We start from the raw sequence: 20,632 nt of genomic DNA, 5'->3' as shown, positions 1-20,632 counted from the left end.
CAAAACTCTAATTTTCAACCAGTTTTCAAGTCAGAATATGAGGCCCTCCAGAAGTGTGGACAGAGATAATCTTCCAGTATGGTGTTATCTCCAAAAGAGAGCCTCAGGCGATGATAATGAAGGAAGGTGGGCCAAAGTGATTCTTAGGAATTCAGTTAAACAAATACATTTCAGTTATGGACAATAATCTGTTTAGCTTGGCTAAAGAAATGAGAGGTTGCTGCCCTAGTTCTCACTAAATGCAATTATAGCAAAATTAATTGTAATAGTGATTTATTCATTATAACGCCTCAGCTACAGAAACAGGGAATCTATTAAAAATAAGGTTAGAGGTCCATATCTGTAATAAATGTGTCTGTGACTCCACTAGAAAGAAGTGAGGGTTTGGATTTCTCAATGTATGTGGTTTTCCCTTATGATGTGCTCTTTGCCCAGTATTTTTAATGGATTTAAAAATCATCAAAATGAGATAAAACTCATGGTGAACGCATAGCTTTGCCATGAGTGGCTGCAGCGCCTCTCCAAATCTTCCCTCTGACTTCTATGTCTGTCAGCTTTTGTCCCCGTGAAGAGCTGCTGAGTTGGTCTTTCCTCACAACAGTAACCCCCCAAGTACCAAGTACCAAGTACCAAGGTTTGGGAAAATGCCAACTCTCATCTGTCCTAAAAACATCATTACTCCCGGAACACTAGACTTGAGAAAGAAGTGTGGTGTATGTAACTCTGGACTCGGGCAGATAGGAGTTGAATTCTGGTTCTACCACCTACAAACTGTCTGCTCTTGGGTAGATTGTAGATATGTCTAAGCTTCAGTTCTGGAGATAAAACTAAATATATACTAGGATTGACACGTACTAGGTACTCAATAAAGAGAGGCTTTGGTGTTTTAATTCACCTTAGAATCTTGCTTTGAAAAATTAAGAGCCATAGCTGGAGACACTTTGTCTTCCATTGCCTGCTATTTGTGATGTATCTTTTACATTTCATATGAACTTCTGAACCCTGGGCCACATGGACTACGGATTTACACTACTTTTAAATGAACACTGGTAAACACAATTGAGAATTTTAATAAAATGTTCAAAAATACCTAAAGGATAAGGTTATTCATACCCATTTTTAATAAATGCTTTATTGCGAACGTAAGATGCTTTCCTTCTCATTTTCCCCTTTTTATCATTATAAAAAGGGGGAGACTAAGTGATTATCAATGTCTATTCCAGCTAAAAAGACTTTCTATCATCTCCTTTCTTGACTTTAACATGGCGACACACCCTATAGAAAATCTTGATCCTCTTAATAAATAACTTTCAGTGTTTAGAATTTTACTTTGTGTTACAAACATTAAGACCACAAGAATGATTACAGTTAAACCCACTTTTAACTCTCTCCCCCTCTGCTCTGTTCATATCACTTGGGCCTTCTGTCCTTTCTGCCCCTGCAAGGCCCAGTTCAGACTTATCTCACTTTAACTACTCTGAGCCACCTTGATCACACCTGTTTTCCCAACACTAACTGCATTTACACTCAAACGCTAGGTTATTTTAAAGTGCATAAATCTTACTTTCCAAGAAGGCTGAAAGCCACTGGCAAGCAAGGCCCAGTCCTTATTCTTCTATTATGTCCTCATGAACCTAGGGCTCCCAGTAAATACTTAAAAAGTAAATACTTAGGTAATGTGTACCATCTGCATATTGATTTCGCTTATGCTAATGACTTCCTTAAGCCATCATATTTGTTATCGAGTGTGACTATTACCTAATGACCAAAAAAGGGTATGTTTACTATCCTTTCCCCTTTATAAAATGACAAAAAAAGAAAAACCCCAGACAATAAAACCACTGAGATTAAAGTAATAGAAGTGATTGATTAAAAGTAACAGAAGTCATAGCTCAACCGGCTAAGGCGCCAGCCACGTACACCTAAGGTGGCAGGTTCGAATCCCCAGCCTGGACCTGCCAAACAACAATGACGGCTGCAACCAAAAAATAGCCGGGCGTTGTGGCGGGCGCCTGTGGTCCCAGCTACTTGGGAGGCAGAGGCAGGAGACTCGCTTGAGCCCAGGAGTTGGAGGTTGCTGTGAGCTGTAATGCCATAGCACTCTACCCAGGGGGACAGCTTGAGGCTCTGTCTCAAAAAAAAAAAAAAAAAAGTAACAGAAGTCAAGAACAACTTTCGTGCCAAAAAGTACCTTGGCTCTTCCACAATTAACCTCACCCCTCTTTCTACCAAGGATGGTATTGTCAGTTATTATAATCTGGGCTGACACTTAACCAGGATGGCATTAATTGAGCCAGTTGTTTCCAGCTTATATCCATTCTGATATAGTCCCTATGCCGTACTGTTTGTTAAAATATTTTTATTATCTCCCCAGAGTAAAGCTGGTAGACTGGCAGATTCTAAATACAACCATTCCTGTGAACATACACTATGGAATCCCAGAATTCTTCCCAACACTTCAGTCATGAGAGTGTTAAGAATTTTAGGAAAAACTACTGCAGTTACTACTTTTGTTTTTAAGGTTTGTAGGTAGTTATGCTACATCTACTTCACTACTTCTAATACCTGCTGCTTGGGATATGGCGGCACATGCCTATGGTCCTGCTACCTGGGAAGCTTAGGCAGTAGGATCATTTGAGGTCAGGAGTTCAAGGCTGCAGTGAGCCATGATCGTGTCTGTGCACATTAAAAAATAAAATAATACTTACTGCTTAGTTTCTCTTTACTCTGCCTCCTCCCGCCCCCCATTACCTGGAAACTTTTTAAAGCTTTAAAGTGAAAATCTAATAAGGTGCAGCTGGAAAGCGAAGAGAGGCTGCAGTGAGTAGGTGAGGATAGAAAATAGATTTGAGGTGTAAGAAGGAGGAATTTAGAAGCTGGGAATAAAAGACTGCAGCTGCTAGGCTACTTCACACACTCTAGTCAGTCTTTGGGCAGTGACCCTCCAGGTGTGCGGATGGCATCCTCGAGGCTGTGCAATCACTCCAAAGACCTCGGGAGTGTTCTGGCATCATTAACAACTTTCTGTTCTATGACCTTGTATTTGTATAAAATGGTGTTATAAACCCTACCAAATTAGTTCTTGTCAAGAGGACAGTGCTTTGTAGTAGGAGCAGGAAATCTTTCTTCTTAATTAACTGTACATTCCTAAGTATTAAAGCAAGAGAAAAATAAATTATTCAACACTGACATTTTATTTTCTGAAGTTCATCATTTTTACAAAACAAAACAGAACAAAAAGCAGGTATCAAAAACAGCAAAGAGTTTATAGAATTTCTGCACCAGTTTTCACGTAAGTCAGTGATTATGAAACTGGTGTCCGATGTAAATACTCAACACAGGCTGATTTCCCTCTTGGGCAGGTGGTTTGTTTTAGAGCTACTAGATAATAACAACATTTTGTAAGCACCGGTCATTACTTGAGAACCAATTTGGTTTGTCCTACAAAGTAAACATGTTTTGCTGTGTGGCATTTTCGTTTTTTAAAAAACACTGAGCTAAAACACAGAATGTGCATTTGTTTGGATCTGAACCAAATCTTTTGAGATCCACATTACCCTGAAGAACACTGAAGACATTTATGGGGCATATTAAATATTGTATTAAATACTAGTTGTATATACCTCATAATGTCTAAGGCAGCTACTGTATTTCTAAAGAAAATAGCATTTCATTCAGAGGCTGCCCCGAGTTTGAGTTACATCATAGTTTCCACATCTTTTCTGAGACTTGAAGTAGTTTCCCCAGATGGAACTGTATCATTGGAACACAACTTTGATGTTCATGCCAAAGAGCAGATATTTTATAGATACATTTGTATAGAGCAAGACTTCCTGCTCTGAACCCTGGGTGACCACAAAGAAAATGAGAGGCCATGATTACTGGATGCTGAGAGGAAGCAGCACACTCAAACTCACAGCACACACGATCTGGGGGCAAGCAGAAACAATGCTGGAACTTGGCAGTGGTGTTCACCCATCACTGATTTTGGAAATACATTTTGCTTACATAAGGTAAGTATGGTCCAGTTTTGCAATATTAATAGCTGCTAGTCTCTCATATTTTTTATATAGATTACTTCCTGACTAGCAATGAGATAGGAAACTGGCTTTGAATTCTGATCAAATCTCTCAGTATTAGTTAAAAATAATACAAAACAAAACAGAAACCAGCCACTAGGGGTTAAAAATTACACAATTAAACTGAATGTAAATTATGCTATATACAGACTGGTATACACATCATTGAAAGAATTTGAGAGGATGAAACTCCTGCTGAAACATGATTTCGTCTTTGTTATTCCAATTTTCATTAAAGGAAAACTGATATGTAATATTCTTCTTTACAGATATGAAAAAGGAAGCAAGAAGGCAAAGCTGAGAGAAACAGATGCTACCCACAGGGCAGCGGTGGCATTTGGTTGTTTTGGTCTTTGTACCAGCAACTCCCACTCCCCCGACAGAGCTCCAGCTCCTGCTGGACTACACTGTTTTCCTTGCAGTCAGGACACGAACAATGGACCCTACTCCTCCAGCAGCAAGTGCCTAAAAGCAAACCAAAATGTAAGTGGTGACAGAATCACACAGGGTCAATTCTCATATGAAGTAAAACATTTTTCTTGAAGAAGGAATGTACACAGCTATAGATTTGTAATTCATTAATTTAATCAGTACTTCTCGGGCACCTGTTATGTACAAGTCATTAGTCCTGGCACTGGGGATACACTGATGAACAAAACCTTCCAGGTTCCAGCCTTCATGAGCTTATATTCTAGGGAGATACCAGTTTACACTGTTTATAAATAATATGTTTTTAAAAATCTGCAGCATAATATTCTTACCTAAAACAGGTGCTCAAATATTAAATTTAGGACATTCTGCATCTCTCATTTTTACGACAGAGGAGGAAATTCAAACTGGGGTCAACCATCCCACTTCCCTGCGGATCAGTTAGCATTTGTCAGCTTTTCCCCCCACTCCACCACAGAAGACATTATTTAATAGCTAAGAACTTAGGAGCTTGCACTCCAACTTGAAAAACTGAAAGTCATGATTAAGAATTAGGTATCAGAAGAGCTCTGGTTTACCTCTGTTCAAAAACTACTGACTGAATATCTTCGCGTAGTGAGAATTGTGCCAGATGCTCGAGATATAAAAATGAACAAAAATAGCATTTTCAGGTCTAATATGAAAAAGACAGATGTATAAACAAAGTTTTAAAGTATAAAATGAGAATTATCCTTACAGTGCTATTAAAGCACAAAGGAGGGGCACAGACCCAGCCTGACAGTGCAGAGGGAAGGCCTCCTGGAGAAAACACTACATTAAAAATCATGAGAAGCGGTATGGAGGTGTGAAACAGTAAGACACATTCAGGGAAAAGGCTGGCACTGGTGTAGCTGGAGGGGAAGAAAGCCAAGGAAGACCACGCTGGAGGTGGGAACCTGGACTGTGCCTTGCAAGTGACTGCCGGTGGCAGACTTGGATTTTAAAGACATCCTTCTGGTGGCTAGGCAGAGAACAGATTTGAGGGAAGCAAAACTGGTAACTAGGAAACCAGTCAGGAAGCTATAGCAACAGACTAGGAGAGATGCTGTGAGCACTTGCATTGGGGATGCACTCGAGCGGGTGGATTTCAGAAGTACTTAGGGGATAAGAATGGGAACACTGGCGACTGATGTTAGGAAGAAAGGCAATCCTAACAGCTTCCTTAGTTTCCCCGTCTACAGAAAAAGAATAAAAGCAAGCTTTTCCTCCTAGTATTTCAATGAGATTAATTGAGTTAATATTTATAAGAGTTTTTAAAAGAGTATTTGGAACATAGTAAGTGCCCAGTCGATGTTCACTATGATCCACAGACTATACTGGAACTAGGCTTGGGTTTTAAAGCTGGGTCTTAATCTGTAAACTGAGGATGATAAAATGCTCATGTACTTCATACGGTTGTAAGGATTAAGTGAAACATAAACTAAAAGTATAGGGCTTAGCAAACAGAGTGTTCCACAACACATGGTTATTTTTTTGGCTGTAGTCATTGTTTTTTGGCAGGCCTGGGCTGGATTCGAACACACCAGCTCTGGTGTATGTGGCTGGTGCCTTAGCCACAGGCACCAAGCCTCCCATTTTTTAAAAAATTGTGCTAAGATATATAACATAAAATGAGCTATTTTAACCATCCTTAAGTGTGAAATCCAGTGGCAATTAATTATATTCACAATGTAGTACAGCTATCATCACTGTGTTTCCAAAACTTTTTCAATACCCTACACAGAAACTCTGTACCCATTAAACAATAACCCCCTATTCCCTGCTTTCCCTAGCCCCTGGTAACCTCTAAGGACTCTGTCCCTCTGAATTTGACTATTCTAGATTACTTCATATCAGTACAATTATATGTCATTTTGTGTTTGGCTTATTTCACTTGGTATAATGTTTTCAAGGTTCACCCATGCTATAGCGTATGTTAGAACGTACCTGTATGAATGTAACACATTTTATCTGTTCATCTATTGATGAACTCTTGGCTGTTGCCACCTTTTTATTTTTTTTTTGAGACAGAGTCTCACTTTATCACCCTCAGTAGAGTGTTGTGGCATCAGAGCTCACAGTGACCTCAAACTCTTGGGTTCAAGTGATTCTCTTGCCTCAGCCTCCCAAGTAGCTGGGACTACTGGTGCCTACCACAATGCCCAGCTATTTTTAGAGATGGGGTCTCGCTCTTGCTCAGGCTGGTCTCGAACCTGTGAGTTCAGACAATCCACCCACCTCAGCCTCCCAGAGTGCCAGGATTACAGGCGTGAACCATCATGCCTGGCCTCACCACCTTTTGATTTTTATTGCTTATTTTCTTTTGCAAAGTTTTAACTTAATTCAAAGTTCAAGTTTAATGAATAATCATCATTACTGGATAAACCTACATGTTGTATATCAGCATTTCTTAAGAGTAGACCAAGGCTAATAAACATTAATCTCAACTATGAATTCTGTGGATATTATTTGTAATAATAAAGATGTATAATCAAGTTGAAATGGTTATTTAGGTGAGACAGGCTGTCACAGTTTTCCTCTAATTTAAAGGAACCAGTTATATAGATTTATAATTCATAACTTACCTTTTCATGCCACTGCAGCAACACAGCACTGCTATTGTCAGAAGGGCTCTCAAAGCCTTTATAAATATACTTCATTAGGAGATCCACACCATTCTTGTCCAGAGACTGAACTGCCTTTTCAATATCATTAGCTTTAAATGAGATGAGCACCTTTAAGACAATGCTGCCTGCCCGATCCTGGGGGTAAATAAATTAACAGATCATTTAGACATGTGTGGGGGTGGTTACACTTTTTTTTTTTTTTTTTTTGGTTATACTTCTTAGAAAGGCGACACTAAGAAGCTGACATTAAAGACCAGGAAGATGTGAAAGAGGCAAGTTCCTTAGGGATATCTAAAGAAAGTGATTTAGACAGACGAAAGAATGTTGCTAGTGTATGTTCAGCATGTTCAAGACCCAAAAAGCCTCACTGTGGCAGGAGCAAAGCAGGGTGAGAAAAGCAGGAGAGCAAGTCAGAGGTTACAGACAGACAGATCATGTGAGGCCTGAGGTTACAGACAGATCACGGGAGGCCTGCGGGCACTGTGAGGACTGGCTTCTACTGAGAAAAATGAGAAGATACTGGAAGGTTTGGAGAGCAGTGCTGTGACTCACATTTTAACAGGATCACTTTGATGTCTATCTTGAAAATATGTGGGTGGGGGAGGGAGCACAAGAAAGCTGGGAGGCCAACCAGGAAGAAAGTGCAGTAATACTGGATGCATTAGCATAGCAGCACTTCCCAACATGACTGAAGGGACAGCCAGAGGATCTGCTAACAGATCAATGTGGTATCTTAACAATTTATTAAAACATTTAAATTTTACTTCTATTTATTTATTTTTTGGGACAGAGTCTCACTTTGTCGCCCTGGGTAGGGTGATGTGGCGTCATCATAGCTCATGGCAACCGCAAACTCTTGGGCTTGAGCAATCTTCCTGCCTCAGATTCCCTAGTAGCTGGGCCTATGACACCCACCACAACTCCTAGCTAATTTTTCTATTTTTTAGTAGAAATGGGGTCTCATGCTTGCTCAGGCTAATCTTAAACTCCGCAGCTCAGGCAATCCACCTGTCTCAGCCTCCCAGAGTGTTAGGATTGCAGGTGTGAGCCACTGCAATGGACCTAAATTTTACTTCTTGATCTTTAAAAAAAAAAAGAACTGAGCTAATTTGCAGTTCTACCTTGAAGTATCATTCAAAGATCATTTTCTCTTAAAAACTTATCTTAAGTTTCGCATCCATAATCAAGTGACTATAAATGTGAGATGTAGTAATGTTCATTTATAATCATCTTTTTTCCTTGGCAAAAGTCTGTTTCAAAAGCAGAGTTATTTTCTTATCGATCCAGCCAAGCAAAAGGAACACTTAATTGACCCTTTTAATAATTTGTTTCTCCTTCTATTCAACAGAAAATGATACCTTCGGCATTTATACCCGTCAGGATTTTACAGAATGTTTCCACTACCTATTGTTCTCTTCAGTTTAAAGACTATACAATTACCAGATTTAGAAAAATTTCTTTGCATCCAGACTTTTAACCACTCACGTAAAAGCAGAAGGTGGTAAAAATGAAATTTCAATGATGTTCTTCACAACTTTTAAAAACCAAAGAACTATTTCCCCTAATAAAAATCTATGTTGCCCAGGTAATTATTATGTGTTTACCTAAGCTATTACTTACTACCATTCAATTAGGGAGACTGTTGAAGCTTTTAGAATGTATGAATAGCTGTAGACTGTGGAGTTTACGCTATGGGCTTCATTTTAAATAAATACAGAAGTAGATTCTTAAGAATTAGGGAAAGATTGCTGGAGGGAATGTATGTTGCACAACTTTTATGAAAGGCAATTTGGCAATACCGTATGACCAAAAGCCTTAAAAAATGTACATTCTTTGATCAAAAGATTCACTTTTAGGAATTTAATCAAAGGAAATAATTAAGAACTTACCAAAAATTATTCATTTCAGTAGTTTAGAACAGAAAAAGCAGTCTAAATATATGATAAAAGATTAGTCATATACAAACTGTAGCATACTGACACACAGCCATTAAAAAATGCTACAGAAATAAGACTTTAAGAAGTCCATGTAGGGCGGCGCCTGTGGCTTAAAGGAGTAGGGTGCTGGCCCCATATGCCAGAAGTGGTGGGTTCAAACCCAGCCCTGGCCAAAACTGCAAAAAAAAAAAGAAGTCCATGTACATTGCTATACAGTCCCAATAGCAGGTTATAAAACTCCATTCTTGTAAAAATAAAATCAAACACTCACAGAAAAACACTATAAGCACAAAGTAATACAAGGGAGTGAGTGTTTATCTTTGGGTGGGAGGATTATGGATGATTACCTTTTTATCCTTCCCATATGTGTGAGCTTTCTATAATAAATATTTAATATATGAATAACCGAAAGAAATCTTTAAAAAGTAGAATCTGTTCATTTTTATAAGTTTTATTCATCAAGCCTTTGCTTAAATTCAGCCCAAGTGGCTTCCTCTAAAAACACACAAAAATGGTTCTGCTATTTTTAGAACTTACTGTGTCTACTAAGCAGCCTAACTCTACATTATTTTTACAGGAAACTTTTGCTTTTTTTTTTTTTCTTTTTTAGAGACATACTTTATGGCCCTAAGTAGAGTGCCATAGCATCACAGCTCACAGCAACCTCCAACTCCTGGGCTTAGGCAATTCTCTTGCCTCAGCCTCCAGAGTAGCTGGGACTATAACGCGCCTGCCACAATGCCTGGCTATTTTTTTTGTTGCAGTTTGGCTAGCCGGTTTGAACACACCACCCTTGGTATTTGGGGCCCACACCCTACCCACTGAGGCACAGGTTCTGCCCTTTTTTTTTTTTTTAGACAAAGTCTCAAGCTGTCGCCCTGGGCAGAGGGCCATGGCATCACAGCTCACAGCAACCTCAAGCTCTTGGGCTTAAGTGATTCTCTTGCCTCAGCCTGCCAAGGAGCTGGGACTACAGGGGCTCATCATAACGCCTGGCTATTTTTTGGTTGTAGTTGTCATTGTTGTTTCCCAGGCCCGGGCTGGATTTGAACCCGCCAGCTCTGATGTATGTGGCTGGTGCCCTAGCTGCTGAGCTACAGGCACTGAGCCAAAGTTTTGCTTTTTTTCATATGAAATCTTTACCTATTAAACTATATCATAGGCTCTTTTATGTGAAAGATAATGAACAGTTAAAATATTTGATTTTGTGCAACTTCTGAGGATTATGGTCAGAATGAGATGGCATCAGCAGAGATCCCAGTGTGACATGCAGTTTGTTACTCACCTTTACCGCCTGACTCTTGGTGTTGATAGGGGGGTTTTTCAGAGCCGCTTGGAGGGCAGCTGTCATATTTCCTGTGATGGAGGTTAAGGGGATAACAGCAAAAAGTGGCTCCTAGGAAAGCATTATAACCACTGATTCTTAAGCTTCGACTTTATGCATAAAAATATTCCTATAGTCACTAAGTTCAATATAGGAAATTCGACGCGCTGGTTTCTAGGATGTCAACCAAAGTCAAATTGCCAAAAGAAAAAAAGAATGTTAGACTTTCTTTTTAATGAAGCAAAGACCGTTTCACCCTTGGCTCTAATTATCAAATGAACACCTTGATACTCTTTCATTTTCCATATGCAAACATTCTCTAGAGTGGTATTAAAAAAATCCTAACATATGTCAGAATTACAAGCCCCCCAATAAAACAGCCTGTCATCAATCAAAATATGTCTTTGTATGTGATTCTAACTGGAAAAATAAAGAGCAAACTTCTACTGAACTATATTCTACAGATTAATTGAAATGCGGATAGATTACTCTAGCAATCTGAATACTATAGATTAGCAATTTCTCAACATTGATGAAAAGAGGCATTTCAAAAGGTAATTCACATGACCATCAGCTGGCAGCTTCATCTTTCTTCTCTCATATTTCATCAAGGTTAATAGGTATGGTTCTATACCTATTAAATTTGGACTCTTTTTGAAAGCCCCAGTGAGTTAGCAAGCACAAGAAACAGAGGGCCAATCAGACTGTCAGAAGGTATAGTCATTCCCCTAAAAGGAAAACCACACAAAGTTCACTTGTTCCTCTTATCTCTAGTACCCCACCACCAGGGTTGTCTCTCTTGGTTGTCATGTGAGTAGGAGCCAATGTCTTTATCATTAAAATAAAATGATTAAATAAAATGATCTACTGAGACGGATACAGCAGTACTATTTAAGAATCATCACCACAAATTACCTAAAATACACTGGGGGTTTCATAAAACATTTATCCATCAAAGGGAATGTTTTTACAAAGAATGGCGTTCACCACATATCTTCTGAAGACAAAGGTCTTACCAAAAATCTATTATTTTCAAGGCTGCGTGGACTTGTACAGAAGCACCCTTTTTGTAGATTGGCCCATCTTCTAAGACTCCAAACAAGTAATGCAAAATAGTAACAGCTAATTGTGAAAGGCGCGGTAATCAAAGGAACATGTATATACTGATAAATGCTTAATGTTGTATTTAAGTGCATTTAAGACAAGACATAGTTGTCACCCAATATTTTCACTCACATATTTTGCCATTATAATTTAACAGAACATTGATGAGGAAAGAGCTTTCCTTACGAATTCACCCAACATTAGAGATGCATTTAAGTCCAGTAATTGAGATTTTTCTAAAACTACAGCTTTGGTTTTTACAACATTTACATTTTTCTAAAAATGATGTGGTGCGAACGCTAATTCAGAGTTATGAATATTCAAATATGCAAAAATAGAAACCAGGAACTGACGGCCATATTTTAACATGGAAACAATTTCAGGATTAAAAAAAATGATCCTGCCTTATACAAATGACTCATCTTCTATTTTATTCATTGTGGCTTATTTTAAATATTTCCAGGGATTCTCCACATGCATCCCCCGTCTTTTTTGTATTGTCCTTTTCTTAGCAGGTAAAAGGTTCCAAGCTTCCTTATTGGGAGTTTTGGTTGTTTTGCATTCACTCCCCTCCCCTAGGTTAACAAATTCTGTGTATCCTATATTTTGACAAATTCCTTTTTTTAAAAAAAAGGACCATGAACGAAAAGCACAGAGGGCTTCAATCGTGAACCACCCCATAACCAATAACAAAAACACAAGAGAAAAATAAAACCGCTTTAGAAAGGGGCTCATTTCCCCAATCAGAGATTTCTGGACGTACTGTGACCCCAGTAAATAGAGTTCTAGAGAGGAAAACTTTGGCGCCCTGCATCAGTCTTCCCCACCAGCCCCACACGCATTGCCCGGTGCCGGGAGGGCGCGGCCGGTGCGCCCCGTTCCTGAAGCCAGCACTCGGGCGCAACCCGAGGTTTCCGGGGGCGTGGAGGCGCGCGGGGGAGCGCGAGTGTCCGAGGGCGGGACCCTCGGACCCCCCAAGCGACTGGCTGGCCACAGGAGACCCCCGCCCTCTCAGGAGAGACCCCAAAGACACAGGTTTGCGCCGCGGTCAGCAGGGGGCAGCAGCTCTGCGCCCAAGCCCCAGAGGGTCAGTCCCCGCGAATCCTGCGGGCGGCGGGTCCCGAGAGAAGGGCGGGTGGGCTGGGGCGGGAGGGAGGCGAACGCAAGGATATTGCCGCAGGCAGGAGTCCACCTCGCCTTCGTCGGGCCCGGCCTGGCCATCGCCCCCGTCTTCCTCGTCCACGAACTTGTTCTCGTCGTACTCATCCACGTCCACCTTCCGGAACCGGGCGGATGACACCGTGTTCTTCGACATCCCGATCCGGACCAGTGGCAAAGGCCTTTCTCGGTGCTGCCTCTACTTCAGCAGGACCAGCCCAACAGGAGCCCACAGCCCGAAGCCCTGTTCACTTCCCTCTTCCGCTCTGGGGCGTCTCCGGCAGTCGCGGCTTGGGCGGTTCTGGGCCTGCGCGCCGGCCGGGCTTTTCTCCTCGGCTCAAGCTCTCAGCGAGCCGCCCACGCCGCCCCCGCGCTCCCCGGGGGAGCGCGCGCGCGGGCGGGAGCGCGCCGGGCGCAGTGCACAGGCGCAGACTCTCCGCAGGAAAGGGGCGGAACTGGGTGAAGGAGGCGGGGGCGGGAGGGCGGAAAGCTGGACCGCTTGTAGAGGTAAGAGGTGATTGGCTGCATGAGTGCATCACGTGGTCCCCGGGGGGGGTTCCTATAGAAACGATTTTCTGCGGTCCAGTCTAAGGGGTCTGAGGTTGGCGGCTATGGGCACTAGAGGCGGGTGGCCTTGGCTTTTGCCGCTGCCGTGAACGATCTGTCATCAGGGTCCTGAATAAGGGCCGGCTGGCCCAGACTCGGCTGTGGGGTGAGATGGACTGGCTGCTGGACCAAGTCCTCTGCAGTTGGCAGGAGTATGAGGCGGAGTGATGCACACCCCGGCGTCCAGCATCGTTCTAATTGCTGCGGACCACTCGCCGCACGGGGCTGCGTTCCTGAGCTGGGAGCCAGTTTCCCGGGGTTGGAACTTCGCTGCGAGGCCAGTGGGAGGTCTCCAAGGACGGAGTCGAAAGGTCACGTCTCATCTGTCAGTGCTGTGTGACAGCATCGCGACAGGACCTGCAGAGCCTGAACTCGGTATCATAGCCTTTGGGAAGATGTTTGGGCAGGGACTGGGGTCGGGTGTGCAAAATTAGGTTGAACTTGTAGAATTTGGGCGAGGGTCAGTCATTAGTCTTGAAATAAGTGGTTGTTTAGAGTGATTGCTAGAAAAGGGTGGGAGGCAGTTGGGTTTCCCGGTGCTCAAGGAAAACAGAATGTATGAGGATTAGTAGAAACCAGACCTTTAAGATTTATATGATTCCACTAGGCCAGATTTATACTTGACATTACCATTTCTGAGATCAGAGCTCTTATAGAGAAGGTAAAGGCGCTAAGACTAAGGAAATGGTAGCTGTTCTCAGTGTATTACGCTGAAGTACAAATATTTGCAGACCGTAATAAATTTGGACCTTTGGCTGGACACTGGTCATATGTGGGCCCAGTTTAGTTGGACCTTCCCTAGAAGGCTGGCTGTTGCCTTGAGTCCTTGCGTCCTTGGTTTCTTGTACTATATTGAAAAAAGCACTGGGTTTAGAATCAGAAAACTCTGTCTTAAGTCTTGACTCTTCCACTCATCATCTGTTTGAGGCATGTTGCTTAAAATTCTGGATTTCGTGTTCCTTGTAACGAACATGGGGCTAACAATGTGTACTTCATAAGATTTTTTTTTAGGTTCAAATATCTGAAAGGGTTTCCAAGCTCTAAAATTCTACATAAATGTAAATAAAATACACATTACCTGTACCATTGGTTTTGGCACTAGTCTCAAAAATTATTTAATAATGTGTCACATTTATCTTGCCACTGCTAACGATCTCAAGATTCTGAAGGGCAGAGATAGTCTTATATTTCTTTTGTATCTTCCTTCTATCTGATATAAAGCTAAGCATGCAGAGAGTACTCAATATATGCCTGATGAATGAAATTTGTAGGACAGTACAGTTTCAGAGACACTGAGAATAATGAATCAGAAGAGGAAGATCTCATTTTAACAAAATCAAACCTTTGATAAAGGGCATCTAAATACATGTGTATGGTATGTATATCTATTTGTGCAATACATACGTGTCTATCTTTATACAAAGAGACCTCAAGAATGGTATGTATGCTTTTTTTGTTAGGAAGAAGCACTGTGGCATTTTATCATTCTTGTAAAAGATACATCATTCAGATGATAGAAGCGACATTTCCTTAAATTAACATTCAAGTTATGAATATACACATTGATATAAAGTCTTCTGGAACAGTCTAAAGACAGGAAAGGAAAATTTTTACCTGTTGGTAATACTTATTTTAAAAAGTCGTGTACCAAAATCCAAGATTATTATTATGGTGATTGAGGAATGTGACTTAGAATAAAGATTTGTTTTAATATTTTTTCTCAGTTTCAGTCTTCGCTAACTTTAGTAAAAGCTAAACAGTATACTTATTTAGATCTTGAAGCTGATTGTACCTTTTCTTTTAAATCAACATTTTCTTTGAAAAGATAGTTGAACATTAGAAGCACTATTGAGAGCAAATGGGAACAAGGATTCAAGAGCTAGTACGTCCCTTCTCTTAAATTTCTGTTCTTTTGTATTGTCTTATTTAGGAAATTTGTTTTTGTTCTCTTATTTTAGAACAGGGAAAGAATCCCAGGGTAGAAATCAACTTAAGGGAATGGTGAGAGCAAATCAATTTGAACAACTGATTGTTCAAGAGTATAATTATTTTGATTGCTCAGAATTTTGTCCTGTGTGTTGAATGTGTTAAGGGTAATTATCAGCCACACAATACATACTACATTTAACTGTCAAAAATGTTCTTTTCGACGCAGTATTTTTTATTCACAGTAATAAAAGTGGCTAGGACATAATAGGTACTCAACATGTTTCTCACCAAAGAATCAATGGTCAGACAAGCTAATTTTGGACTAATATTTAGAGGTTGATTTAGAGGTTTTTTTAATGATCTCTTTAATACTTCTCTACTCCATTAGCTAACAGTTAAATCTTTATGAAGCTTTAGGGAAATTTTTGTGTGTGTATGAAGAAACCTGTCCATTATATTTTAATTGAAAAATACACATCATTCCACTTCCTTGCAAATTATAAATTTTTATGTTAATTATGATGCTTAATATTATTCTCCTTATTTTAATTTTTCAAATGAATGCTTACCTCTGATATAAAGAATCCATAAGGTTTAGGGCATTTTATTCATTATGCAAATAAACCGGTTTGGTTCAGTACTAAAGCAAGATTGAATCTGAATTTTCTCAGTGCTAATGCTGTGTATGTAGCATCTTATTTTCTGCGGTGGTGCAGAGAGCCAAGGATCTTTTTAGTTACAAGAGACTGTAATAAGACTATCCTATAATAGTTCTTTCTTTTCAGATATTTTACATAAGGTACCTACTATATGCTTCTTTCTCCCAGTCTTGCCACTAAATACTTAGAAAGCAAACCAAGATGTTGAATCCTGCCGCATGGCAGTATTATTTTTATTATTTGAAATGGAAGTAAACAATGTTGATCAAGTATGTCAACTATGAGTATTACAAAGATAAATAAGTGAATTTCAGTTCCGGTAATGATGGTTTCATACCACTTCTCTAGAAACGTAATTACTACAATATGAAACTGTTTTTAACTTAGCATTCTAAGACAATATTAAAACTTAATCCTACTCATATCCAAATCAACTGGTTTTGGGTTGAAACTACCAACCTTCGAACCTTCAAGTTTTTTCTTTGTGATTAGTTTTAGCTTTACACCATTTTATGGTCACACACTAAAGTAGAGTAGATAGGCTGAGCCTATTTTGCGCGGAACCTTTCAACCAGGAAAAAATATCTGAAAAAGAGATATCTTCATTTATGTTGAATTTATTTTGAAATTAGTAAAGAGGATGGCAACCCGGGATGCACAGCTATGGCAAGCCACATGTGTATCTGAAGAGCAGGGTGAAGGAAACTTGTATATGCAGAAGAAGTTCATAATACTAAGGTTTTTGCAAACAGAATTAATTGCTTTTAGAGACTCCAAGCCTGAGTTAGCATCAGTTCATAGGTGAAATGTTGTTTACTGGGCAGGTGTTCTTTCGAGAGCATCTTTACTGAATTGCTGCTGTCCTAAAGAAAGGACTTCTGGTGGGATTAGGAAGTCCTTGAGACAGTCTCGATCTCAGATGCACAAGCATGAGCCTCCCGCCTCACGCTTCTGGCTGTTGATTGTTTGGGTCTGATAAAAAGTGATTTCTTCCTGGTATCTGCCACTTTCACAAACTTTTATTTATATATAGTATGTCAAATATTTAATAAGTTATAAATCTATACTCTTGTTTCACGAAAATGCCGAATCAAAGAATAAACCTTGTTTCTTAAACATTGTGGTGAATTGAGACTTTTTTTCCATCAAAATTTTTAATGGCTCATTATGGTGATATAAAGGGAAGCTGAGGATTTCAAAACGTATTTATCCTGTGTTCTTTCTTACCGCTGGGGTCTCTCATTAATACTAGCAATTGTTTTAAGAGAGCATCTCTTACCGCAGAATACAATCATAGTATTGAGAGAATGATAATTTATATCTTCTTATTTTTCTCACTGCATTAACGAAAATCTTGAAAAGAGTGTTAAAAAATTTGGTGATAGTAGGGTTCGTTCCTATTTTAAAGGAAAAGTCTTTGGTATTTTATCAGCTGATACTACATTTACTCTTGCTTTTTATGATCTTTAGAAATGATTGCCCAAATAACCAAATTTTTTGGAGGGAGATCCAATAAAAATAATACAGTTTTTGATCTTTTAGTCTATGACTGTAATAAATACACATATATGTATATGTTTTCCTGCACTTGAAACATTCCTGCCCTTCTAGAATAAACTCTATTTGGTTATGGAATGCTACTGTTAATTACTTGGCAGATTTCATGAGTTTATATTCTGTTTGCTTGGTTTCAGAATCTATATTTTTAAGTAAGACTGGTTTTATTTCTTTGTGCTATCTTTATCTGGTTTGGGTATTAGTGTTTGCCTAGCTTCGTAGATAATAGTTTGAATAATAGAAAGTTACCATGCTGTTTGTTCTTTGGAAGTTACAGAGGTGCTGCAGAATTACCTGAGCTTACTGATATTTTTAGAGGTAGATCTTTGATCATCTTTCTTTGTCCTCTTTGGTTATTGATTGGTTTTCTTTCTCTTCTTGAGTCAATTTTCGAATTTATTATTCCTGGAAGACCATTCATTTCATCGAGATTGCTAATGTATTGCCAAGAAACCACATGAAATATCTCCTTATTATTTATTATCTTTCATGACCATGAACATTTTGCCTTTTTTATTGCTGCTATAACTATTTAAAGAAAACATTAAAGTCAACTTTTCCCCCCTCCCTCAACCTGATTATCACAAATTCTAGTAACATATCTTTGCTTCTTATAGAAAGCAAGAGATAAACCATTCCAGATGCATAGTTTTGATAAAATTTGAAAGATCCTTCAATCCCTGTCCCCTTCTCCTCTTTATCCTTATCCTGATAATATTTTATTAGTAGTAACCACTATGAGTGGTATTAACAATAGGAGTGTTTATTATATGTCAGACACTTGGCAAATAAGCTCTTTATTTACATTCTTTAATCCTCTAGGTGGCTTTAGGGCCTAGGAATTAGTGTGCCCATTTTATGAATGTGTAAAGGCTCAGAGAGACTACATAACTTGGCCTATGCTGTTCAATTAGCAAGTGGTGAATTGGTATGGGAAGTGGGAATATTAGACTCCAGAGCTTGTGCTTTTAATCATCACTTTCTGTTCATGTTAGTCCTTCACATTATTCCTAACTATAATACTTACCTTTTTCCTAAAAATAAGTTATAAGTTTATAGCCAAGTATTAAGGGTTTAAGTAAATCCATACAATAGCTTGAAATGAACTGTGAATTGTGAACCTAAAAGAAAATTTTGTTATGGTAATGATTTTTTAAAGGGATATTTGTTTGTTTTTTAGTTATTTACATGAGCTTTTCTCGCTTTATCTCAGTATTTTGAGACTAGCCAGACAGCCCGTTTAGTCTATTGCAAAAGATGCTGTATGTTTTTGGTATTACAGAGATCGGTATTTGTCAATTAGTAATTCTATTTTTTCTTATTGTGGTCAAATACACATGACATAAAATTTACCATCTTAACATTTTTAATTGTACATTTTTTGTTGTTGTTGTTGCAGTTTTTGGCTGGGGCTGGGTTTGAACCTACCACCTCTGGTATATGGGACCGGCACCCTAGTCCTTGAGCCACGGTCACTTCCCCCTTTTAAATGTACAATTAAGTGGTATTAAGCATATTCACATTGGTACCAACATCCCTCTCCAGCACTCTTTTTATCTTGTAAAACCAAAACTCTGTACCCAATAAGCCATAACTTCCTATTTTCTCCTCGCTCCAGGCCCTGGCAGCAACCATCTTTCTCCCTATGTATCTGGCTACTCTAGGTACCTCATATAAATGGAATTATTCAGTAGTCATCTGTTTGTGACTGGATTATTTCACTTAGCAAGCATAATGTCCTGAAGGTTCCTCCATATGCGGCATGTGTCAGAACTTCCTTCTTACGGCCAAATAATATTCCATATGTATGTACCACCTCGTGTTATCCATTCTGTCAATCTGTCAGTGGCCTTTTGATTTGCTTCCACCTTTTGGCTATTGTCGATAATGCTGCTGTAAACATAGGTGCACAAATACCGCTCTCTTTGAGATCCTATTTGAGACCCAGACATGCAGTTGCTAGATTATGTGATAATTCTCTTTATGAGTCCCCAATTTAGTTCATCCGTGAGAGGTGGGAACATCCCAGGTAAGATAATCCCAGAATTTATGTTTGGTATGAGGTCCTAGGTAACAGGGAGTGGGTGACTGGTCAAGGGCCAAAGCTACGGGATCCAGCATGTACTGAAGTTTTCCACCTCAGCCCAGCACGCCTGCCTGTTTGTGACTGGGTTATTGGTGGTTTGAGCAGAATTACAGAAAATCCTCAGGACAGGTATTACATGAATATTGATTTTTCTAGCTTTTGTAGTGAGTCTAGAGAGGTATTAAAGCATAATGATTAAGAACATAAGTTCTGGAGTTCGACCTCCTGAACTGACTTTTAGCTCAATCTTTACTACTTGGACAAAAAGTTTTCTGTACCACAGTTTCCTTATTTGTAATGTAAGTGTTGTAGGAATACCTACTTCATAGAATTACTGGGAAGATGAAATGAATTAATACATGTAAGAGCTTAGAAAAGTGCCTGACATACAGCTCTAACTAAATGTTAGTAATATAATTTTTAATTAGTATAGGTTACCATGTGGCTTTTCTTAAAACCCTTGGAAATAGTATAAGATTTCATCCTGTGAGTTAAATTTTTTGGATCGCATTCGCTATGAATCATAAAAGGTATATAACAGCATTTAAAGAAATAGGATTTAAAGAATAGGATAGGATTCAGGTCAGCAGGCTTAGATTGTAGCCAGATGAAACAGAAAATTGATGACAGCCGTTGGTTGTAGAGAGTTGTGTTGTCTTGTAAAGTCTGGACCCCCCAAACACTGTCTAGGGGGCATATACCCTTGTACACATCCATCGTTTCATTCCAAGTAGCAAATGTCGATTACCACTACTAAAGCAGAGTCTGACAGCACTACACATTTGAATCACATAACAGCTCTAAATCCCAAAGCAACCTTCTGATCATAAATTGGTGTGTGGTGGCTTATCTATGTGGAGAGGCTGCAAAGGCTGGACAACTTGAATATTTGCTTGCAAATCAGGTTGTAAGTCTGACTGGAAATCAGGACATTAGCATTTTGCCTTTACCTGTCAATCTTGAGAGCTTTGTTAATACTAGTCTGCTTCTGACTGATAAATCCATTCTTCATGTACTGACTAGGAACTTGAGCCTACAAAGCTCAGACTCAAACCCTAGAGTCCTTGGTAGATACAACAAAGTAATGTGCCCTTCATTTCACTCATTGATTTCTTGGGA

General features: G+C 39.4%; 1 protein-coding gene across 1 annotated transcript; it reads right to left on the bottom strand.

Moving 5' to 3' along the window:
* Window positions 1–3,173: 3,173 nt before the first annotated feature.
* ARPC5 (actin related protein 2/3 complex subunit 5) lies at window positions 3,174–13,114 on the bottom strand. The gene is made up of 4 exons (XM_012802661.1): window positions 12,691–13,114; window positions 10,376–10,448; window positions 7,112–7,288; window positions 3,174–4,544 (listed from the first exon to the last, which is right to left on the bottom strand). The coding sequence occupies exons 1-4, from the start codon at window positions 12,831–12,833 to the stop codon at window positions 4,482–4,484; spliced, it is 456 nt and encodes a 151-aa protein (XP_012658115.1). The 5' UTR covers window positions 12,834–13,114; the 3' UTR covers window positions 3,174–4,481.
* Between the last annotated feature and the right edge of the window lie 7,518 nt (window positions 13,115–20,632).

The sequence above is a fragment of the Otolemur garnettii genome, unplaced genomic scaffold (assembly GCF_000181295.1).
Source record: "Otolemur garnettii isolate 467f Iridium unplaced genomic scaffold, OtoGar3 scaffold00016, whole genome shotgun sequence".
NCBI lineage: Eukaryota > Metazoa > Chordata > Mammalia > Primates > Galagidae > Otolemur > Otolemur garnettii.
The sequence above is the reverse complement of the archived record's forward strand: the minus strand, read 5'-3'. Positions and strand labels throughout refer to the sequence as shown.

What these genes read in the sequence shown, in the direction of transcription:
- ARPC5 (XM_012802661.1), bottom strand. Translation starts at nt 12,833, where the DNA reads ATGTCGAAGAACACGGTGTCATCCGCCCGGTTCCGGAAGGTGGACGTG. An exon ending in GTGGACTCCTGCCTGCGGCA is followed by an intron (nt 10,449 to 12,690) that starts ATATCCTTGCGT and finishes AACCTCCATCAC; the next exon opens with AGGAAATATGACAGCTGCCC. An exon ending in TGCTGCAGTGGCATGAAAAG is followed by an intron (nt 4,545 to 7,111) that starts GTAAGTTATGAA and finishes GTTTGCTTTTAG; the next exon opens with GCACTTGCTGCTGGAGGAGT.